The sequence below is a fragment of the Maylandia zebra genome, linkage group LG7 (assembly GCF_041146795.1).
Source record: "Maylandia zebra isolate NMK-2024a linkage group LG7, Mzebra_GT3a, whole genome shotgun sequence".
Taxonomy (NCBI): domain Eukaryota; kingdom Metazoa; phylum Chordata; class Actinopteri; order Cichliformes; family Cichlidae; genus Maylandia; species Maylandia zebra.
The window spans coordinates 62,213,626-62,238,954 of NC_135173.1; the positions used below are offsets into that span (position 1 = coordinate 62,213,626).

Below are 25,329 nucleotides of genomic sequence, written 5' to 3' on the forward strand. Positions count from 1 at the left end.
AAACCCTCTAATCACCATTAGTTTGATCCATATTATTTATCTTCAGCTGTCCGAGTTTCCTGTCTTTCAGGTCACAGCTAATTATCAGATGTTATATCATTCATTTTTTCCATTACCAGGCATTACTCTTATTACTCCAGGTCGATTGAACTAACTTTCCAATCTCAACTCAGAGTTTGTTAAATCTGTTTTCTGTACCAGGTCCACTTTCCTGTTCTAGGTCTCACACGTTACTTTTTTCCCTGATGGCTCTTGGTATTGTGGATTTCTATGCTTTCTTGCTTTTACGACTTGAAACTTTCTGTATTTTATTTCAGAGCCAATGTGCTCAGAATATATTATAATATTTGATGCATATAATACCCTGAAGGACCCAACCTGGGAGTATATAAAATCAATATTATTTTCCAGCCTTCCTTCTGTCCTAGAGCTCCCTCTAAAGCGTTGGATTGCAGTGGCTACAACATTAGTGCCAACCTGAGGTGAAATGAATCCTCAGTGGGCCTTCCACCTCCATGACTCCTCCATTCACCCCACCAATTTTCCAATTCATCCAGAAAATTTGCGCTACCTGGAACAACGTTATTTTGCCTCTCTCTCTCTCTCTCTCTCTCTCTCTCTCTCTCTCCCTCCGTTATGTAAGTGTGCCCTTATCTTGCTGCAGCCTACTGTCAGCTTGACACAAATACAGACCGTCACTCTCTGAGCAAAAGTTTCATTATCATTAAGGTCGGGCTGCGTGTGTGGAGGAGGTGGGCGGGTGAGAGGGAGAGAGAGAGGACTGAGGAGTCCGTGGAGAAGCGGCCGGGAGGGTGGAGAGGCAGATCTCAGGCAGAAAGCAGGAGGCGCTGCTTGCAGCCAGTCAGAAAGATGCTGCTCTGACATGCGGACCCCCAACGATCTTGACCGCGACACTACGCTTCTACGTGCCCGCCTGACCACAGATAAACCAGCTGACACTCTTTTCTTCTCTTGAGTCTCTCTTCTCTGCACTGGGTTTGTTGCCATGCCGCCGGCCGCCTGCTCGGTCGATTACCGACTCCGCTGCATGTTGCCCGCGGTGCTGTGGATCGGGCTGCTGTGGAGCAGCGTCTCAACAGCAGGTATGCGTTTGATTTCTCGTGCGAAACCAGAGTGATGTCTGATTCTGCGCGTTTCTGCGCTCTCTGTCCTTCTGCGTCTTGGTTCGCATCCAAGTGGAATGACAGAGGCGCCAGTTGAGTTTTTATGCACCGCAAAAACACCTCGTCTCCGGGCATCCCTCTGCTCCTCTCAGACACCTCCTCTCGCGCGACTCGCAGTAGGGCAGGGAGAGGAGCGAGTCTGAAGCAGCGTCTCGCTGTTTACTGCGCCAGCAGCTCCAACCACTTTGGCACAGCAGTACGGGCTGCACATGCAGCCTCAAATCCTCCGTGTGGACACGAGTCCATTCGTGTGCGTGGGAGCCACGATCAGGCACGAGTGGATGCAGAGACAAAGAAAAATAGAGAAATCACCAGTCAGCCAGCTCCGCAGTTAATTGGGAGAGGGGATTCCTCGAGTCTGAGCATCAGCATGCAAATTAGAAAGCAGGCTGACACTAAGTGAGGAACAAAGTTGATGTCTCAAACACTATCTATCTATCTATCTATCTATCTATCTATCTATCTATCTATCTATCTATCTATCTATCTATCTATCTATCTATCTATCTATCTATCTATCTATCTATCTATCTATCTATCTATCTATCTATCGAAAAGTTAGCGTTCTAATCCCTGATATTTTTTGGGACCCTTCTTTCACTTAGAAATAAGTCTTCTGTGTAGGCCACTTCTTATTTTTCACCATAGTGGTGACCTTATGAAGAAAAAAAAATACTCAAAGAAAAGAAAATGGTGGTGAATGGATGGTTTGCCTTGGTTGAAACTAGCTGGCAGCTCATAGCTTCCCATTTTGACCTTTTAACTACCATCATTTCAGACCATTGAAATGGTGGCACCATCGGTGAAAGCCCCATGTTTAGCTAAACCTCTTATCCTGGCCTAAAGATGTTGTTGTTCCTAAAACCAACAGCATGGAAAATGCTCATGCCATGTTTCCTGCTTCTAATTTAGGTGACATTCAGTGAAATCTTTATGGACGAAGGTAACAATAGGTGGGTTGCAAGGAAAAAGAAAATTCTTAAATGAATAGGAATTACCTGAATCATTCCACTCCTTCAGTGAAATGATCCAGAACATTTGTCCCTTTGGGAAAGGGTCACTGTAAATCAAATTGTTGTGAATGATCATCTTCAGATGAGACTGTTTTCTACAGTGATGACAATAACCTGATCTGTAGAGAAGGAGAGCTTACTGAACATTTAGAGGACAAAAAAGTGAGAAACCTGTGCTATTTGCTTTACAGTCATTTCATCTTTACTTGCTGAACACCTAAAGGAGATTTTGTGTTAAACAGCATTTGTTGCAGCCTCATCAATTGCAAAGGGCACTGAAGCTGTTGTGACAGCATGTGGTTGTCTAACGTGTTTGAACATGTTTATGTTGCATTTTCCTTTCATTTTTCTGTGTATGTGGTCATTCGGGTTAAAACGGTAGCTTTTAAATGTATTCAGATTCAGCATTTATCTCTCTTTATTGTGCCCTCTGTTGCAAGTGGTGGAGTCTGTTATTCCTGCACTGGGTTCAAATAAAATCAGAATGATAATCCTTTAACTGTCATTAAACATCAGACGTTCAACGAAATATAGAAGCAGCTACCTGGTAGCAGCATTTAGAATAAAAAAATAATAAAAACAAAGAAATAGCTAACAAAAACAAATCTAAAAATACCAGCTATAAAACTGTGCAAATGTACAAGGTATATACAAATGTGCAAGGTTGGTCTCAAGTATTGCACTTGTCTTGTGTGGTAGTGATGTGTATGTTTATGTGTGAGTGTGTGTTACTGTATGTGTGCATATGTGTGTGTGTGTTGTATGTGTGAGAGGTACTGATGTGTGACTTTAAGTGGGGCGTGTGTTCATGGTCCTGGTTTGGATTAACCTGTAGAATCTCCTAAAGGCCTACAGGTCGAACAGGTGGGATGCAAGATGTAGGATGGGTGGAGTCTCTCAGCTCTGTTCAGGCAGTGGGATGTGTAGATGTCTGCAACAGAGGGGAGTGCGTAGCCGATGATCTTCTGTGCAGTATTGACTACTCTCTGGAGCGTCTTCCGCTCAGCCTGGGTGCAATGTGTGAACCACACTGTGATACACTATAGCGAGTGGTAGAAGGTCAGCAGCTTCTCACAGATGTTGTTCCTTCTGAGCACTCTCGGGTAGTGCGCTTTGGGGTCTTTAGGGACTAGTAAAGCGCTATATAAATACAGGCCATTTACCATTTACCATAGTGCAGATGCTGCTGTGACTTCCTGATGATGGTGGAGGTGTTTGCATTCCAGGAGAGGTCAGCTTATGTAGCGTGGAGGCAGGTCTACTCTGTGCCTCCTACAGTCCAGGATCATCTCCTTTGGCCTTGTGTTGTTTACAGCCAGATTGTTTACTGAACACCACACAGACATATTCAGCACCTCATATCCTGTACTGTGATGGGGTTTCAGAGCCCATCACAGTCTCTGCTATGCAGATGACACACAACTTTATCTATCATGAAGCCAAATAACACACAGCAATTGGTTTAACTGCATCCAGGTCTTTATAAAGACATGAAGAACTGAATGACATCTAATTTTCTGCTTCTAAATTCAGATCAAACTGACGTTATTGTACTTGGCCCTGGAAATTTTAGAAATATACTCTGCCATCCTGATTGTTACTCTAGATTCCTACTCTGGATGGCATTACCTTGGCCTCCAGTAATACTGTGAGGAACCTTGGAGTAATTCTGATCAGGATATGTCCTTCAATGCTCATATTAAACAAATATGACTGCTTTCTTCCATTTGTGCAACATCTCTAAAGTTAGAAATATCCTGTCTCAGAGTGACGCTGAAAAACTAGTTCATACCTTTATTACTTCCAGGCTGGACTATTGTAATTCATTATTATCAGGATGTCTTAAAAACTCCCTGAAAAGCCTTCAGTTAAACCAAAATGCTGCAGCAAGAGTCCTGACAGGGACTAGAAAGAGAGAGCATATTTCTCTAATCTTGGCTTCCCTTCATCGGCTTCCTGTTAAATGCAGAATTGAATCAAAATCCTGCTCCTCACATGCAAGGTCTTGACTAATCAGGGCCCATCTTATCTTAATGACCTTGTAGTACCATATCACTCCATTAGAGCACTTTGCTCTCGAACTGCGGGCTTACTTGTTGTTCCAAGAGTATTTAAAAGTAGAATTGGAGGGAGAGCCTTCAGTTTTCAGGCCCCTCTTCTATGGAACTAGCTTCCAGTTTGGATTCGGGAGACAGACATCATCTCTACTTTTAAGATTAGGCTTAAAACTTTCCTTTTTGCTAAAGCATGTAGTTAGGGCTGGATCACGTGACCCTGAATGCCCCCTTAGTTATGCTCCAATAGGTGTAGGCTGCTGAGGGATTCCCATCCTATGATGCACTCAGTATTTTTTCTTCAGTCTCCTTTCTCACTCACTGTGTGTTAATAGACCTCTCTGCACTGAATCATACTTGTTATTAATCCCTTGCTCTCTTTCACAACATGTCTTTTATCCTGCTTCCTTCTCTCACCCCAACCAGTCGCAGCAGATGGCCGCCCCTCCCTGAGCCTGGTTCTGCCAAACATTTCTTCCTGTTAAAAGGGAGTTTTTTCCTTCCCACTGTCGCCAAATGGCTTGCTCATAGGGGGTCATATGATTGTTGGGTTTTTCTCTGTATGTACTATTGTAGGGTCTACCTTACAATATAAAGTCCCTTGAGGCGACTGTTGTTGACATTTGGCGCTGTATACATAAAATCGAATTGAATTGAATCCCTGTATGCAGATTAGGGTTAGGGTAGTGTAGAACAGTGAGCTCAAAACACACACTTGTGGGGAGCCAGTTTTGAGTGTTCAAGTAAAGGAGAGGTGAGGAACGAGTTTGACAGTCTGTGGGCAGTTGGTGAGGAAGTTGAGGATCAAGGAGTAAGTGAGAGCCGGGACAGGTCAGACAGTTTCCTCACCAGGATGTTGGGGATGATTGTGTTAAAGGTTGAGCTGTAGCTATTTTGTCCTCACTTGACCTATTTGCTGTATAGGCAAACTGGTGGGGGTCTCCATAGGGAAGGTTATTCATGGTGGAATGGCTTTGAATGAAATGTTCCAGGTGCTTAGTGATGACAGGTGTGAGTGGAATTGAGTTCAAGTCGTTCAGGCTTAATAGCGGTGTTGATAGCTGACCAGACAGTAGAAGCTTCAGCTTTGCTAATTTGTGTCTCCCATATGGAGCGTTTGACTGTCGCTGCTTTTGGAGTATTTCAATGATCTGAAAATCATATCACTGGCTGTGTGGTAGAGACCACCCAAGAGCTTTGTGCTTCAGCTTAAATGAGCGAAACGTTGCTATTTTATTAGTCTTAGTCTTGAGTTAGCTTATACATGTGTTTGGAGGTAGCTTGCCAACCTTTATTATTTGAACCGTACAGTGTTCCACCCTGTGCTCTAAATAGATCACTTCTTTAGAGTCTAGATTGGGTCAGCCCTAGGGGTGGGCGATATAAACGATATACGATAGAAACTATATAAAATTGGCCAACGATAGAGATTTTGACTATACCGCTCCATCGCGATAGCGCATGTTGATGATGTCATCAAGCTGCGCCTGTTTTGGTCGAAAGCATCGCATTGGCTACAACAATTATCATCTGCAAATTATGCTGAGAGTCATAGCAAAGAGATGAAGCACTTTTGAAATATGGGGAAAGCCAAAAACTGCGGTTCCTCCACTTCCGTAACATTGATTCATTAATGTTGAATTCTCTCACAGCTGCTCTATGTTGCAGTATATTAATAACTAACCTTGTATTGTGGACGAATGATCTCAGTTGTTCTCCTGACTGAAGTTTGGCCCGTGTATAGCATCCTGCTATGCGATTCCATTTGTCCCTGACCACCAGAAACCCTCACGTTAACTTTTATTGAGTGGGAAAAAAAGTTGTTGTTCATCCTCCAGCTTCACTGTGCTAATGTTATGCTAACATAGCTGTGTAGCTAGCAATCACGTAATACAACATTATATACCAGGTAGTCCAACTTCAGTGACCCTGCAAATGCCACTGCTGTTTAGTTTTCTGTCTTCATTATTTTGGAAGTGGTAGCAGAGCTGTACGTTTTAATTAGTTTCAAAAATCTCTCAGTCAGAACATGGTATGTGATGTTTAGGTGGAAACTAGCGAGCTAACTTCCTGTTAACTTCTAACTCCGTTAAATTTAATAACTTCTGTTTTCATGGATGCCTGGATGTTAAACTTAATTGTTACACCTGGTAAAGCAGCAACGCTGATGATTTTATTAAATATTAAAGAATTTAGACCGTCTTTAACTCTCAGTGTTCGTTTGACTTTGGGGATGGAGTTTTGGACCCAGATTACTCTGCGAAGCTCCTCACTACGGAAGCCGTAATGCTCTGACAATCCATCAAGCAGTGCAGCTTACCAAAGTTGTACTAAAACATTTTTTAACAGATTTCTGCACGCCAAAATCGGTTCGAGGTCAGTAAGGACAACCAAAATTCATACATAAGGCACACTCTCGATTTTTGAGAAAATTAAAGGATTTTAAGTGTGCCTTATAGTGTGGAAAATACGTTATACAGAAGAAAAGAATATATCGCAATATATATCGTTACCGCACATGCTTTAAATTATATCGTGATATGAATTTTAGGCCATATCGCCCAGCCCTAGTCAGCCCCTAAGCTAATGTCGAATTCTCACACAAATAGCAACACCCATCTTTTATATACCGTCTGTGGTGCAGTTCTTGAATTCACAAACATTAACATTAGAGTCTTTCTTCTTGCATGCAGAGGAGGATAGAAGCAATGTTGCTTTTAGCCCTAAACTCAGCAACCATCCATTGGAGTTGTAGAGACTGGATCCCTTATAAAAACCTGCAGGCAGATGGTTTTGACTTCTTCAGTGATTTCTCAGCACGCTTCAATCATCTTGCTAATCCTTGTCTGTCTTTTCTTCCCCTGTATTCTTGTACATTTGTTCAATTTGTGAGCGTGCCCCACCACCCCGACACACACACACACACACACACACACACACACACACACACACACACACACACACACACACACACACACACACACACACGTATCATGCACTGCATCATTGGTTTTTCTCACTGTTGGTGTATGTGTTTAATGAGCTTCCCCAGCAGAGATGTAGTGTTACAGAGCCGGCTCGTGATTGTGCGGTTATGTGTTAGTGTACGTACTAGTGTTTTTTAATGCGGATTGTGCCTGCAAATGAAGATAGACTGGATCATTGCGTGGTCTCATTTCTCAGGGTAAGAGTGATAATCTGCTAGAAAGAAAGCTTGACAACTGAGTAGAGATTCCAGAGCTCCAGCTGGGAAGCAAAACCAATTGCAGCTTGAATCCAGAGTGCAAAACAGAGATTTTTATTGACCCACACTGACAGTGTTTTTCTTGTAAAAATATCAATGAGGCATACCCGCTTCATTTAAAAAATATAGATCTTCTCTCCTCAAAAGAGCATCCATCTTGTAAGCCGCTTTTCTCCTCTACTCTCATCACAGCGCCTCTCCAACTTCCTTTCCCCAGTCTTCGTTCACTTGGCTTCTTTCTCTTCTTTTTTCTTTTCCCATTACTTGAGTGAAGAAGAAAAAAAATGGAACCAGGAGGCAGACAGAGGAAATTGTTTCTTCTGGTTGAATACACCCAGGCTTATTATGCAACAAGATCCTCAGGCACCAAACTTTAGAAAATATTGTGCCAAGTTAGCATCACAAAAAGAAACCAAATGAGAGGAAGTAAGGCTAAAGAGTAATGAACCAAGTTGAGAAATAAGAGCAGCAGAGAATATTAACTAGTAGAAAAGTAATATCTCGATTTCTGTATATGTCCACACCACATGTATACTTACAGACATTAAAATGGTTATTTTACACACTTACACACACCTGCGTAACCTAACATCACATTGATCCTATAAGCTGTACTTTAATTACAAATTTTTATACCACTAAACATGAGTGAAATTAGTTGGTGGGACAGAGGAGGGACAGGGACAGGGTGAGATAGAAGCAGGAGATCCACTGTGGTGACTCCTAAATGCGGCAGCTGAAAAAAGAAGAAAAGATCTCACATCAGTTTAGACCAAAAAACTGAAAACATTAATGTTATAAAACTGATTAGATTAGAATTAGGTTAGAATTCAGGATTTTGAGTAGTTTGGTTATGGTATGAGTGAAACAAAAATATTTTTCAATATTTTTTCATCTAAATACCTGAAAAAACCTGGACTAAAGAGTAAAATAATCAGCAGCTGGATTCAGAGTGGAGCAAATGCTATCAAACACTCTGAAGTGTAAAAACTGAAAAGGAGAACGTGCCAGTAAGGGGGATAATGACTTTGGAAACCTTTCATGTATAATATGAGGATTTTCAAGAGAAATGTTTTTTTTCTTTTTATCTTTAATCAAAAAATATAATAAAAGCTGTTTTTGAGACTCTGTTATCAAAGTGGCATGAAATTAAGATCATGTAACAATAATGTAACATAATATGTAACATAACAGTAATGTAATTCAGATTTGGTGACAGTGTTACGCCAGTAAAGCTTTTGTGATGATACCTGTGGAACATCAGTCACTGTTTATATTGTTGCAGTGTGAAACACTTTCATAGTTGCAGAGTTTGATGTTGGCTGTAAATATTGAGCTTTACTAATTTTAGCAGAGCTCATTTCAAGCGTTTTTGTGCTGTATTTGATTCAGAGAAGAATTACAGCATTAGTGGTGGGAAAAGCAGCTTTACAGAAAATGTTCACACTCTCAGTTTGTTTGTGTGTGTTTTTGTGTTTGTATACTTAAAAGATAGACTGTGTAGTTTATCTATAAATCTTGCAATCTTAACTTTATGTTGCAAAGAGAAACTACCAAGTCAATCATAATCAATAACAAGAAGTTATCAGGCTGTGGACTTGTCAAATTATAAGACATTGTAGAGCCTTTAGCACCACGTATTAATAGATTTAAATATATTATTTAAATATATTATTCAAAACTGTATTTTTGATTCAAAACTTGTGCACCCAATTCTTGTTTTTAAAGTCAATAAAACTGTATGCTGTACAATGTAATTTAATAATTAAAAGCCCCAAATTACCATGGCATTTTATGTATAGTTTACTTTGTGTAATATGCATTACTCAACTGTTAAAGCAGTCTTTTTCAAGGGTGCAATTTTGTCTGTCGCCAGTCTGTCGAAGGGCTAACACATGGAGACAGAAAACCATTCACGCTTACACTCACACCTATGGGCAATTTGGATTAATCAATTAACCTATCCCCACAAACTGCATGTCTTTGGACGGTGGGAGGAAGCCGGAGTACCCGGAGGGAACACACGCAAACACAGGGAGAAAATGCAAACTCCACACAGAAAGACACCAGCCTGATGGTGGAGTTGAACCTTTTTAAGCCTTCTTGCTGTGCGGCAACAGTGCTAACCACCGTGCCGCAATTTTGCAATCAGTGTTTTCATAAAAGCCTTTTTTTCATGCATTTACTACTACTGGTAACAACACACACGAGGTTTAAGGCCTGGACAAGTTTAAAAGTTTTTGTCCTCCACAGTGGAAATTGCTGAAAATAAAAGTGGGTATCACTTTAGTCAGCTCCCAATTTTATAAATTCTGCACTCAGCTTTGTAGTCTCCAAAATAATTGAAATGCAGCCAGATGCTGCTCATTTCATATTTTCTCTTGTTTTTTTTACTTTTCCCTGACATCCTTGCATTTAAATCCATCTCCCGTCTCTGTGTGTACCTGGCGTGTACCACTACACTTGCTGTCTTTGAAACTTCTGTCCCCCTTCCTTTTTTCGCATAATGCTATGATCCTAGTCAGTCTTTGCATGTGTGTGCCCATCATAAAAAAGTCGCCATACACACAGCAGGTAAGAAAAAGGAGGTTCTTTTAAGACAGAGACAGGCAGGAAACAACTGCAGAACAGGCAGAGCACAGGTGGGCTTAAGGGGTTTGGCCTTTCATTTCTAGAAGAGCTCCTCAGAATATGAGTCTCTGATTCCCATGATTATACAGATCATTGTGCTGATGCTGTGTTTTCTTATGAACTACATAGCTGCAGAGGTCTGTGGTTGTCCACCCTTTTTGGGACAAAGCCAAAAAAGGTTAAGTTCTTTTAAAGTACAGTGGTCACTCGTTTATCGCGGGAGTTTCATTCTAAATAACCCACGATAGATGAAATCCGCGAAGTAGCCAGCTTTATTTTTTACAATTATTGTAGATGTTTTAAGTCTGTAAAAACCCCTCACTACATACTTTATACACATTTCTCAGACAGGCATGAACATTTTCACAATTCCCTCTCTTGTTTAAACACCCTCAAAGTTCAAACCTTTGTAGAAAAACAAGTCCAGTATTATAGAATGAAACCAAAGATCAAACCCTGTTTTCAGGTCCAGAACATGGTCACAGAGCAGCTGTGAGAGAATTCAACATTAATGAATCAATGGTACGGAAGTAGAGGAAGCAAGAAGAATGAGTTGAGTAAAGTTCGCTTAATGTGCCTAATAATTCAAAAAATACGGTAACTTCTACCTTCCTTTAGCATGTGCAGAAGTCCAACTTTTTGTGCAATGGTTAGCACCTTCCCCTGCCTCTGGGTGCTACCGCAGGAGCCTCTGACGATGCAAAACATTTCATCAACATTGTTGTGCTTGTTGGGGAGAAAACTTACAAACATACAGTAAAGCACTTTAGAGTCACACTGCCAGCGATCGAAGATTTATGTAAATTTTTCAAGCTGAACGTGTTCTGTTCTGTAAAAAAAGAAAAAAAACATGCAAAATTGCACAAAAAAGAAAATCAGCGAAACAGCGAGGCTGCGAAAGGTGAACCGCGTTATAGCAAGGGACCACTGTACAAATAAAATAGGTTAACACATTGATATTAGTATTAACTAACCAATCATTTTATAATAGTTTCATTTTATGGGAATTAACAGTACATATCCTGTGGCAACCCCTGTAGAGAAAATGTTGTATTTTAAGTATTATCTTTTCAGTTGGGAGTGTATCTATATCCCTGTTGGTGTTTGCTGCATCTGGAGTATAAATCCCTCACAAACTGTCTTTTCAGTGAGTCCATTTGCTCATTAGTCCCAAAGTCTCTAAAATATAGTCTGGGCTTCTGCGCAAACTTACAACATCTTATAACAACATCTTAGTGAATTATTAAGATTTGGGGGGACGTTATGTACCTCCTGTGCTGCCCTTCTGCTTCTAACCCAGGCAGTGTTCACATGTAAGGAAGATGCCCAAAGAAGTACCAGGTCTTAGCTGCAGTCATCTCTTCAGCTTGGCACATCTTCTAAGATCTTTATGACACAACTTTTATGAAGGGGTCTGAAAGTGTGTGTGTTTGCTGTTCAGTGTGATTTATTCTGTCTCAGCATCCATGATTATCCTCTCTAGGATGGCTTCAGGATTGCACAGATGCTGCTGACACATCCCTACAATAGAAGCAATTAAGTGAAGCTTAACTTTGTGTGCATCTGTTGTAATCCATGCTGTGTTTGCAGTTGAACTAAACTGTTTTGGGTTGGTTCTGCTTGAGGCTTCTTCTTTTTAGAGCTTTCCTCTTTAAAACTGTTATGGGGTGGAAGTAGTTTTAATGTTGTATTCTGTGTGTTTTAATGGTTTGGTTTTAAGTTGTGGTTTTACGCATGTCTGTGTACAGTTTGCATGCTTTTATTTTGAAGTTTTTAATCTTAATCAAAGAAAATATCCACACCTGCTCACTCTGCATGAAAGATGGGAAATTAGGGCAGACAGGGAGCATTCACAGTACAAAAGTGGCACATGCATGAAGGCAGCAGCACTTCAGCTTGAGCAGCAGCAGGATGAATAGGCAGAATGATGCCAAGAAGATTGGCCTTGAAACTGTTTGTGGAACTGTGGTTGAATATGATGGAGGAGTTGGACCCAGTAGGAAGGCCTTTCCAAGCAAGACATAACCGGTGAAAAGAGTGATTTCTGTGATGGTTGGTGCTAGAGCATCTATTTCAAGACTGTTGCACCTGTACATATATGTATAGGATGGACTTCTAGCTTGGTTTTGTCTTAGTTTTTTTTAATGCCCTTGGTTTGTTTTATTGTAAATAAATTGTTAACTGCTACACTTGAGTTTTTTCTCCTTGGCTATCACTTCCTTTTATTTTTTTCGCTGCTCTCTACCCGATGGAAAAGGACCCCCCTCTTCCTTCTCTCCCTCTTCCTTCTCCTTTTCCCTCTTCTTTACAAAAATGTGTATTAAACTATTTATGAATGGTTGAAAGTAGGGCTGAACGATATATCGCATTTGCGATAATATCGCGACATGATCAAGTGCAATTTTCTAACCGCAAAGGCTGCGATTATACTGCGATTATATTATACAATTCATGGGCTGCATCCTCCTGAGGCCGCATTTGTAGACCGATTACGTCACAGCGACGCGCCGAAGGCTGTCCAAATTACTACCATATCCCAGAATTCATAGCGCGGCCCAGCCAAACTCCAGTTTCCAGCAATGGCGGCCGCTACTAAGTTTTAAAATTACTCATACTAATCTTTCTGGGTCACAAAATAAACTTTTAACATATTTTCAGGCGAGAAAGTAGTTGTGTAAACATCAAATATCTGCTCGGTTTATCAAGATATCCCATATTTGCAAAAGTGCTTTGACGTTTTCAGAGGCGTCTGCTACCCACCAGCTCGACAGCTAGCCGGGAGCTCGAGGGTTACTGATGCGGCCGAGAACGGCACAACTCCCGGCACATCATTTTCAGATCACCGCGGAGTTTCGCTGCTCGGGTTAAACGTAATATATAAGTCACTTAGACAACCTAAAAATGTTATTGTTGGGCTTTTTTCAGTGTTTTGTTTGTTCGTGAGTAAATCGGTTTGGCTGAGATTAAAGTTATTAGATTAGATAAAATAAAACTTTATTAATCCCCCGGGTGGGTTCCTCCTTGGTTTTCACACAGCTGACTAAACGTCAAACAGAAAACTTATTAAACAGAAGTATGAGACAGTCGAGAATTTACACCAGTGTCTGGTTATATTTTAGATAGCAAGAAGCAGACGGCCGAGGTTATTAAACTCCACCGAGACAGCGGTGACGCTAATCAGAACTAGACCGTCCAATTTCACGCCTTTAAACTTTAAAGGCGTGTTTGTGTGTGTGTTTATACAATTGCTATTATGTTTGCACTTTATGTGTAATGTTACTGACTGCAGAGATCAGTAAGATGTGTGTATTTTTTATTTATTAGTTTTATTTATTTAATATTATTTTTTAATTGAATGACTGTCTAGTAGTTCACAGATGTCGAAAAACTGAGTGTGGTAAAGCCACTGATTTTTTTTATGTATATTTCTGCAATCTGCACATTGTACTGACTTTCATTTTAATGTTTACACCAGGGTTCCTTGTCAGCACTTTATGCTCAGATGTTTGTAAGCTAAAAATAAACTATTGTGTATGTTCAAATATACTGTTGTGATTGAAGAAGTTAAATAAAAATGTCAGTCATCAATTCATGCATCACCTCATGTCATCATAACAGAGGTCTGTCTTCCAGGAAAGAACAGTTTAAAATTAATGTAATATAGTATTGGCCATACTATATGATGTATTGCTTGTCTTTGTTTAATAATACAGAAGACAAATACCTTAAAAAATAATCGCATATCGCATCGCAATCGCAATATTGGGGCAAAAAATCGCAATTAGATTATTTTCCATAATCGTTCAGCCCTAGTTGAAAGGCACACAAATGTAAACATAATGAAGTTATAGATTAGCATTTTTTAAGGAAATGTAACTGTGGTCAGGTTATTTCAGTTTGATAGTTTCCTCTCAAAGGTCAGTACTCTCAAGATGGCCAGTGTCACTTGTTCAAATGGGCACTTAAAAGTTCATAAACGTTGAATACTTTGTGGAAACACTAATCGTAGCAATAGAATTAACTGAAGTTCTGTCACAGTTATAAAAAGTAATATTTTTAAGCCTTTAATGTAGAGTCAGTTGCTGTTTGATACTTTAAGATCTAGGATAAGGCATAACTCTCGTTTATGCGTTCCTGCATTTTAATGTTGTTACTGTACCTTACACCGTGTTCTGCATTTCCCCTGTTTTCATTCATCATTAGCTGCAGAGCACTAAGAGGATAGCATGATTCATTGTTGCTTAACTCAACCCAAGCACAGAGAATACACTACGCACGCACACAGACAGGCAGGCAGAAAAAGCTCAGAATTTCTTTTTTCTTTCTGGTCAAATACAAATTGCTGTGTCCATTACTTGAATCAACAAGTTCTCCAATAAAGCACATCCACATTGGAAGGATGGTGTTGTCATAAATACACTTCCATTCAGGAGATTGGAGCGGGAATCTGACACCTTTCACATGAACCTGCAGTTAAAAGTGCTTCAGATGACAAAACAAAAAGTGTTAGTGTTAAGTAATGCTGTGAGAAAGGCACATTTAAGATTGTGGGCTCTGGATGCAAAAATGAATTACTGGCAAGAAGTAAGAACAGAATCAACAGCTTAAGGCTGCCAGGAACAAGAGCAAAAACTAAACTGAGGAAATTTGCCCAAGAGAGAAAACAACCCTGGAAAGTTAGGCTGGGGAAAACCAGAGGCCTACACTACAAAGCAGGATTTTGTATTAACCAGGTAAACAGGTAACTGTTTTTTGAACTACAAAGTTGGATCACATCTTACCAGGGTACATCACCACCACAATCCATGCGGTGAACCTAAAAATACACAAAAAACAATAAGTTATCATCCAATTTGTTTCTCATCTCTTGGTTACCTTGTTAGGCTTCCTTACACATGCAAATGTTGGTTTTAATACTTTTTGGTTAGTCGATTTCAACAAAAAAATAAAAAATAAATAAAAATAGTAAAATTAACCTCAAGAGAATCATGTTAATAAATAAAAGGTTTTTGTGTTACCTGACTATTATTGAGGGGTATGGGACACATCTCTTAAATAAATCTGTTTTATTGATTTTTTCATTTTAATATTAATAACTAAAATGACATCTATGGTGTTACAGGTCAGTTTCGACACATAGATATTTACATCAAGAAAAGACAAAAAAAGTTTTTTTTTTAGCAGTAGACCTTTAATATATAGGACATATAGGGTACACTGACCATAGAAGCAGTGGAAGACTGAATGGCTATAACATAAAAAGAAAGGCAAGTGGTGCAAACCTGTCTCCTAAAACTCAAAAAAAGAAACCACGAAAGGAAGTAAGCCTGCTTCCCAAAAATGTCATGCTGTCCCTTTTAAGCAGAAGGCTACGCATACTCAGAGCTCCTGGTTGGATATGGTTGCTGAATTTGTTCAGAACCTTTGAGCTTCAAGATAGGAATAGAAAAGCCAATAAAGAAAAGGCAAATGACAGAATTCTTGGAAGGAAGAAAACTGTTTCCTCCCCTCACAAAATCTATATTTAACGCCTGCTACCCACAGTCGCAGTCAGAAAAGGCATTGAAAATGTTGTTCATTTTTGCTCCACAGCAAATGATGAATTGTGATCCAGAAAGAGATTTGATATGGTTGTCTGGGATTAAAGTGACATTTTGGAGTTTCAGTCTGAGTGAGTTACACCCACACAAACGCACCCTGACACTTTGCCCTGTCAAAGTCACTCCGAGCAGACTGGCAAAATCAAGTGTGTTTGCAACCAAGCCTTTAAAAAGTTAATATTCCCATTCCTATTTGCCTCAAAGCTAATAACCCATGTCACCGCTCTGCTCCCTTATCTATGTGCCTTTGATACGGGAATCCCACTGAAGAAGGTCTTTTGATGCAATCGGCAAACCTAGCCTATGTGTTATAATCCATTCTGCTGATAACTGCGCCTGTCATGCTGTCGAGTCGATGTGTTTGTCTCCACTCGAATAGCTTGGAAAGAGCTGGCTAAGTATTTTGTGATTGAGAGTATGTATGTTATTGCTGTTTGTTTTTTATTAATCCATGATATACTCCCATGTGGGCTGTAAGGTTCAATGCATCAGCTCTTCTCTGTTTTGTTGCCCCTCAAAGGACTGATTGATTGATTTATTCATGTCATGTGGTGCAGAGACTTACAGACCAGCAAACCCTTGTCTGAGCTTTTGAGAGATTTAGTCTCCAAAAAGTTAAGAATGTATTTAAAGGCTGAGAGAGACGCGCTAAGCCTTCAGCCTGGTCTAAGCAGAACTGAGCTTCCTGCAAGATGATGACTGCCCATGCAGGACAGTTGTTTTTGTTGAGCAGAATCACAAAGAAGTCTTAACAAAAGTCTAAAAAAAATGAAAATGTGTGAAATGCTGCTGCTTGCTGCAGCGTTTTCATTCTAAAAACATTTCTGGGTGGTTCAACTTAGAAAGACAGAAAGTACAGTTTGAAAGGATTATTTTGGAAGCTTTATGGGTTTAAATTTTTTATTTAGCTTCATATATATTTAAATTAATTTCCCACCCTCGAGGCAATCATTGCTTTCCATTATTTTCTGTGTACAACACAAATCAGCTTCCAGAGCCTTGAGATTTAGTTGTAATAGCTAATCCAATCACTGTATTTTTCAAAATTTTTACAGTTACAATGACACATTGTAACTAGATGGTAATGCAGTTGAGGAGAGGGATGGTTTTAACAAAAGTCAATAGCCTCTTGTCTTAGATAAACGAATGTACTTACCAAAAATCAGGCAGAGCTAAACTCCTGTTGGCTGATTCCTTTGTTTTCAGTTTCGTGCCAGATGCAAACCCAAGGGCTGCGTTTTTCTTTTAAATTCATTGTAAATGCAGGTTGCCAAACAGTTTTTATTGGATTCAACTGATGGCTTTGTGACAATGTACATGTAATTTTGATGTCACTGGGTCATTTAGGTATAGTTCTCAAGACAGGCCTCGATGCAGCTCCACTTATAAAAACCAGCTGTTGATATTTTTAGAGCCACTGTTAATTTTCTTAATGTATACCCTGCAAAGTCTTACAGTACCTACTGTAGAAATGCACAAAGAAAACCTTATGGAGACACACTTAGCTTGACACAACTGTTGCTGTAAAATATAAAAGAAAATGAATTGAAAGGACCCAGAATTTTAGAGCCATGCCACTGGGGTTTATTTTAAAACCTGCTTGTGGTAAGACATCTGTGATTGGATACTGAATCGTCCTATCATGTTGCTGCTCAAAACCAATCTGCTGTTCTAAAATTTATACTCAATTTAGATGTTTTGATGTACAGCTCCTCACTAGAACCCCCTCATATAAAATAAGCTATACTAGACACTTGAGACAGAGATTCAGCCTTTTCTAATCCTCTCCAGTTAGTTCGCATTTACAGTTCTATACTGTCAAAGATCTTAGTGGTGCTCCTAGTTTGCAGTTTTTTTAGCAGCTTAGAAGTGCAATGAATGAAACGAATGAAGAAAAAAAATGAATTGCTGCTGTTGTTTTATATTTCTGAAAAACAACAGAGAAATAAAGAAGACTGTTTTATTATTACAGTTCACATCACATGTATTGCTTTCTTTTCATTTCATTATTTATTACTAAATGCTCTCCATGTTGACATCTGGGTCATGGCCACTCAAAGTTCAAGCTTGAAGCATTTGTCTCTTCTTCTCTGGCTCTTCAGCTCTGCTCCCTGTCCCCCTCACGACTGATGTGCCTGGTGCAAACATACATGTACGTTTTCAGGGTGCGGGGTGATGTGGTGTGGTTTTTGTAATCAAGAGCAGGAAATACATTAGAACATGAATAAATATTAGAAAGAAGAAGCCTTGGTTCCCGGGTATGATAGGAGAACTCATAGTCCTGCAGATGTTCAGGGATTCTATGGATCCTGCTAGGACGGGGACTTAGTGCATCATCCCGATCTCTGGATGTAGCCATGTCATGTAGGTGCAGCACATCTGGTTCGAGGGACTACTTTGACCAGAATGGTGTACGTCAGTTCAGTGCTGGGTTGTGCTATGACAGTTATCTTGGTCAGAAGGAGAGGCTGACATCCAGGGAGTAGATTGTATGAGGTGGAGTTTATTTACATGCAGATGGATGGTACAAGGACGTATGGCATAGTGTAGGAGGATGTGTCATGTTGGCCATGTTGCATGGTTTCTGCGATCAAGAACATGAAATACATTAGAACTTGAATAAGGATTAAAGGGTAATACAGCTGCCCACGAATTCCACCACAACAAATATGCTAAGGAAATGGATCGATCTAATACCGCTCCTTAGGAGCGTTCACATTTAGTTAAGCACTATTCAAATAGGCCACAAGCTGTAACTTCAACACAAGGGATGAACTATTTATATTGAGGCAGGTGGTCAGGAGTCAACCCATCTAGTTAGCCACTACATAATACACCCATATTACAGCATTCAAAGTCACATGAATTGGTAAAAGGAACAAATAAAGCTGGAACAAGGCCAGAAACTATCAAATTACTGGGCCACACAGCTTTTGCTAATTAGCATATATGCCAAAGATAGTTAGAACCAATATGCACAAAAGTAGTAGGGTGAAGCATTGAACTCATGTTTATTCATAACAAACACAGAATGGGCTATTTGCTTTGGTTCCCAGCAGCTCTATCCTACATCCTCAGCCCAGAAACTAAGTCAGGCTGTCCAGGTCAGGAGCTAATCCCATGACTGCACTAAGGCATCTGGGTAATGTAGTCCACCCTAACACAGACCTTTCTACAATTGGTTCAAATGACAAGGAGATGGTGTCTTTGCATCAAGTTCAACAGATTTATATAGCAAACGTTACTTACATAATTTCCTACTATGTTTATAATTTAACAGGAAACGGGACACAACCCTTTTCTCTTTTTCCTTGTCTTCATAACTTTGCTCATAACTGCTTTGATTCTTTGCTTATACCAAGGCTGCTGTGCGAATAGCGTTACCTTAAGCCAGTTTGCATTTGTTTCTTGTCCTTGTTCAGCTGGGTGTACGTGATTTAAGTGTCTGATCAGGTTTTTTCAACAAAGGCTTTGATGTTTTAGTTTGTGTCTTCGGTTACAGTTTCCGTACTATCCACATCTTAGTGAATGACTGTGAGTGTGCATGCAACTATTTGTGGTGCTGTGCATGCATGAAACAGACCAGGTTGTAATGGAACATGAGAGACTAATGGGGCATTTCTGGTCTCTGGACATTTTTTAACATAGCTGGTAACATGAAAACACAGATATGTATAGACTGGGCTAAAACATGCACGCACACTAGAGTGAACAGCTTAACTTGCAAAAACAACTAAGAACATGGGAAGTCATTAATGGTCATGATTGTCTAAAGCAGTCAAAGTGTATCAAGATTTTTAGTCCGAGGAGAGTTGGAGCTGTCTCTTTTCTTTGGCATCACTCTCTTACATCCCTCTCTTTCCCTTCCTTTCCCCTCCAGCCCTCCCTACTGCTAAATGGAGGCAGGCAGGAGTGTGAGGAGAGTTTCAATGACTTGATGTCTGCAAGTGCACTCTCATTCCAATGTTTCTGCTTAGTTGAGTAGCTAACAAACATGTAGTCTTTAGCACGCACACACAGATTTGTATTGCTGTTGCATACTTGTTAGAAACTTCATTGACTGTATTCATTCCCATTCCCCCTGTGACATTTCCATTTAATCCTATCCTAATCTAAGCTTCTAAACCCAAATCTTACTCTGCAGCAGCCCTGAAAAGAAGTAAAAATTTTCTGACTGGAATATTTTCTTCTTCCTCCTTTCTTTTTGAGGACATTTAATCCTTGTGGGGATTAAATAGGAAGACGTGTAGAGTTCCAAAACTGTGGCAGCAAAGAACACACTACTTTAAAATGTTTTGACTTTTCAGCATGTTCATTTTACTGCAGCTACTTCATTTTTCACATACTGTAGCACTCCACCTCCACCTCATTGACTAGATTATTTATCAAGGGATTCTCGGCACTAGTGCTTCTAATGCCCATGCTATGAAAAACATATTTATAAAATGTAATCGCTGATGTGAAATGTGAGGCTCAGCCATCATAGAAGTCCTTGATAGTCTTCTCTTTCTCATTGATGTCCACCTGTGAGCTGTGACACAGTGCGCTATGTACAAACTGCCATGAACTTTTAAAAACGCCAAGACTGCATCATAGCAGAAACCACAAGAAGCAAAAATCTGGCTATCTGGGTTTTCAAGATTAAAGATTAATTTATGTTTCTTCTACAGCACACTGGTTTCTCTTTTTCTAGAAATTCTGGATGACTGTCACATGATGATCTGTCAGGTCCAGCATCACTTGTGACCTTGTCTGCCAAAAAAGGTCATCTCTGTAACACCAAAGAGGCACTTGTCTCTATTCAGTTTTAGTCCGTTCTTTTTAACTCTCCGTTAAAGTTTCTTCAGCCTTTCATCGTGTTGTTGTCTTGTATTTCCTCAGACGATGAGGTCATCTATGTAGACTCTGGTGCCTTCCAGCCCTTCTATTAAGGACTCCATTGCTCTGTGGAAGATCTCTGGTGCTGATTTAATGCCTAATGGGAGCCTTAAGAAACAGTAACACCGAAATGGTGTGTTGAAGGTAGTGTACCTGCTGCTTTCTGGGTCTTGCCTCAGCTGCCAAAATCCACGTGAAGCATCCAGTTTCCAAAAAAACGTAGCCCCTGTCATTTCACTCATTATTTCCTCTCTCTTAGGGATCTAATAATGCTCTCTTTTAATATTTTCATTTAGATCTTTGGGCTCAAGGCAGACTCTTAAAGTATATGTATTTTTTTTCTTGACACACGTGATAGAGTTCACCCAGTCTGTGGGCTCTTCCACTCGTTCAATGACACCCATCTAAGTCATTCTTTCAAGCTCTTTTTTTCAAACTAGCCCTGGGTGGAGCAGGCACTCTCCTCAGGGCTGTTCGATATAACGATATATATCGGATGACGATATGAAAACGTCTATCGTTTCATATTACGCTATTGTTTGTTTGATGGTGCTGCAAAAGAAACTCTTTTTTTCATCTTTTTGATGGTCACTGTAGATTTTCTTAAAGTCCTCTCTTGCTCTTATATTTAATATAACCACACTACGGACGAACAAGTGACTGTTTTTATGCATTGTCGTTAGCAACAACGACGGTAAAACCATCCCGTGGCTCTGCCGGCCGCTGTTTGTTTTCCACATAAACCTTTCACAATAAAGCTGAAGATCCTGTTGAGATTTTTCAAAATAAACGGAATCACGTGAAAGAGTATGCAGAGTGTTTACGGACGAGAAGCAAAAAAAGAGCCGACAGGCGCTAAAAAATAAACCTTGGAACAGGCTTTTCCCCACAACACGCCCTGTAATAAATACTCGTTTCAACTTATGTAACTCTCAACTCCAGGTACACGACGCCCAGCTGAAAACAATTCACGCAAGTCGAGTTACCCGAGATTCACAGAATTTAGAGAAAATGTACAATTTTTGTGATTTATATTGTTGTCGGGATGATAAATGTCTTATATCAGGATATGAGATTTTGTTCATATCCAACAGCATGCAGCACAGGCACGGCATCATCCTTGAGCTGGATTTTGTAGGTGTAAGGCAATGTTCCATGTCCTTTGAAGACTGAAGGAAATTTATTGATAATGTCTGAACTTCTTTCATACTGTTGGTGTTCCAGTGTTTTGCCTTGTTTGACAACTTTCGTGTTGTCAGTATTACTCTGATAGATCCTCTTTACTAGTCCTAGGTCCTCAGATGTTTAATCTTCTAAAATTTACTTTGTCCATTAGGCACAATGGTGAACAAAACGTTATGCTGTTTGCCTTATGAAGCCAATTTAAGTCTGCATCCACCTTTTGTTTGTATTCGCTGGTTATTGTAAGCCCTCAGAGATGGGGCTTTTTCGATAAATCTTTTAGGCTTCTCAGTCAGTGCCTTGAAATCCTTCTCACTGATCAAGTTAGCTTTGGCCCCTGTGTCAATTTTAAATGTTACAGTTGTCCCATTTACTAGCAGTGGAGCAGTCCATTTATCATCTGTGACTGAACTAACAATTTGACCAGTGTTAATTCTTGAAGACTGTGCACTGACATCTTTGCCATGTGACACCATCTTAATGAATAAAGGTTTCACTTAGTTTATTGCTGTCATCTGTATCTTCCTGCACAGTGTGTACTTCTTGTCCTTTCTTCTTGGAGAGACACATTTTTGCATAATGGTTTTGTCCTTACATTTTTTCCATATGTCTTGGTCTGTGTTTCTCACCACATCTTTTGCAAGTGAACATTTCTTTATCATACGTTTTGTTTTTGTTGTCATTGTTTTTGAATTTACTCCATGGCTTTCTTTTAATTAACACAGCATTCACTGTCTCATTTTCTTAATGCGCTGGTCGTTGAGCAGGCCCTGTAAAAGTCAGTACAGGTTGTCATGCTAGCTCACTGGCTTGACTTTCCAACGTCATTTCTGTTTCCCTAAACAGTTTCTCCCAGAGTTTTTTCTCATTAGTTCCAAACACTATTTGATCTCTTATCATGGAGTCTCTGAGATCACCAAAATTACAAGACTGAGCTTTAATCTTGAGGTCTGTGAGAAAAGTATCAAATGACTTGCCTTGGTGCTGTAAGTATGAGTGAAATACATATCTCTCGTATGTTTCATTTTTCTTTGGCAGACAGTGCTTGTCAAATTTCTTCATGACTTCATCAAACTTGTCTTTGCCCTCGAGGTGGGCAAACACAAAAGTATTGAAGACCTCTATTGCTTCTGCGCCGGCAGTGGTGAGCAGCATGGCTATTTTTCTTTTATCTGGTTGTCGATCCACTCCGACAGCCCCAATATACAGCTTGAACTGCTGTTTGAAAATCCTACGTTTCCAGTCAGTTTCAACTGACTTGGTGGTTTTATTGCATCCATCTTGTTGTGTTGTTTTTTACTCTTGACCCCACTCTTGGTGCCATGTAATGTTTTTATTCATCTAAGAATAAAACATCAAGAATTGTTCCTTGTGCTAGCTTCAGCTAGCTGTTTATTTCTAGACCTCCCTGTCTTTTTCTCTTGCCGTATCCATTCCTGGGTGCCCCCTGTGGGTAGCTTCTTTAAATGCAACTATCATTACACCCTCTTAGACTGCGAATTCCCATCAGTAATGGGGGACATTCAAAAATTGATGTGTACCATAAACCAATGCATACGAATCAATATTTAAGGCTTGACTCTCATCATCCTTTGTAACACAAACTTAGTGTCATCAGGACGCTGCAACACAGATTGAACTCTGTCCAGACAGACTCAGCGGCCAGGGAAGCAGAAGAACATCATATCAAGAAGGCCCCGAGTAAATGTGGTTATCCCAGCTGGACATTAGCCAAAGCTGGGAAGACACCTAAAGAATGCTCCAGGCGATCCAGGAGAGAAGGATAATTGCTGCGTGATGCCTTATGTATCACGAGCATCAAAATAGCTGACGCTTCTCTAAACAGCGTGTCACTGTGATTTTCAAACCCCAAAACATGCTGCACCAAAAAATTGTCCACCCCAAGAATCCAGTCCCCCCAGAACAAACAGAGTGACATAGTGTACGCTGTTAAGGGCCAGGAGGATTGCCATGATTTATACATCGGAGAAACCAAACAACCTCTGGCTAAGCGGATGGCACAACACAGAAGAGCTAACTCATCAGGGCAGGACCCCGCAGTCTATGGACACTTTCAGGCCAGTTGCCACTCCTTCAATAATGACAATGTAAACATCCTATACAGGGAGGATCACTGGTTTGTGCTTGGAGTCAAGGAGGCCATTTATGTGAAAAGGAAGAGACCATGTCTGAATCGGGGAGGAGGCCTAAGGGTACATCTTTCACCATCTTACAATGCTGTGCATGCAGGCATTCCCCAACTCTGTGAGTGGTACTCATGGCCATTGATCAGTTGTCATTGATCAATGGTCTTTGATCAGTGGCTGTTGATCAATGGTCATGACAGTTTGCATATTAACGATAAAGAAACTGACCTCACAGCCCAATGTTTATCGTCAATGGTGTTAGTGTCAGTCGTTATGCAAATGTACTTGTAACACAGTATACTTAATCACTACAGAATGTAGAGAAAGTTAGGGTCTTTTCAGTTCAGGTGTGTGCAGTGTGTGTGTATAGTGTTATTATATATAATCTTCTGTGGGGTGAATCACCAGAGTCGGCGGGGCCTCATGAGAACCAGCCTCTCTAGCACCTGCGTTTGCTGCTCGGCCAGGTCCTGAAGCCTGTCCAGCTGGTCCCACTGGGCTGCCGCCTGCTTTCTGCACATGATCGCCAAACAAACTTCTGGGTGAACTACTTTAGACTTGGCTTACTAGCTCAACTTTTTTTAATTATCCTGTCATTTTTTCAAGAACATGATCAAGAGTTCAAGGTGTTGATGTAGCCTCTCCAGATTCATATCTTATCAGGCACTCTCAGTGTGCAACTGAACCTTTTCCAAAGTTTGAGCTGAAAGCCCAAATGTCTCAAAAAGACTATAACTCAGTGTCACTCCAGAAGCTAAGCTAACAAGAAAACAAAGCCCATAATAGCTTGTGAGGTACTGTAATTTACTAACTAGTACCACATAATCTTACAAAGACATACAAAAGATGAACTTCAAGCAGTCGTTTTCACACACTCAGCTATATTAACAGACAATGTTTTTATTTTTAAGTGGTTGCACTTTAAAAATAAAAATATTTGTTAAATTTAATTTTGTATTTTTTCTTACAGGCTGTTGACATGGTCCTTGATGTCATTCAGCTGTTATTATGATGTTCTTGTAGCTTCAGTCACAGTGAAGCTATAAAAAGCACTAAATATGCCAGCACTCCTGGCATATTTAGTGTAAAAGACTTTGTCAGCATCAACTCTAATGATGTGTAAGTACTAGTTTTGGGGTTATTACTCAGGAAAAATAATGTATTTCACATTACTCATGAATTTCCTTAAAAGTAATTTTGAATGTAATTTAATTACTTGCTGGAGAAAGTAAGTTTTTCATGGTTTTACATAGGATGTGGCATATACTGGGCATACGCTAGCTGGAGTGACTAGCGCAAAATTTATGTTAGGTTGTCCATGGTGCTCTGCCTGTTCATAATTTCTTTGCACCTGCTCTACATATACTAGATTAACTGCTCCCTGCCGTTTCAAAAC

The 25,329-nt window shown here is 40.1% G+C and overlaps 1 protein-coding gene across 3 annotated transcripts in view; it reads left to right on the forward strand.

Annotated features, from left to right (window-relative positions):
* Positions 1 to 692: 692 nt before the first annotated feature.
* Positions 693 to 25,329, forward strand: part of sez6l (seizure related 6 homolog (mouse)-like) — a 105,327-nt gene continuing 80,690 nt past the window's right edge. For all 3 annotated transcript variants that reach the window (XM_004569412.5, XM_004569415.5, XM_023154180.3), the window contains exon 1: positions 693 to 1,103. In XM_004569412.5, coding sequence (XP_004569469.2) covers positions 1,007 to 1,103 — 97 coding nt within the window. In that variant the 5' untranslated portion in view covers positions 693 to 1,006. The remainder of the gene's footprint in view (positions 1,104 to 25,329) is intronic.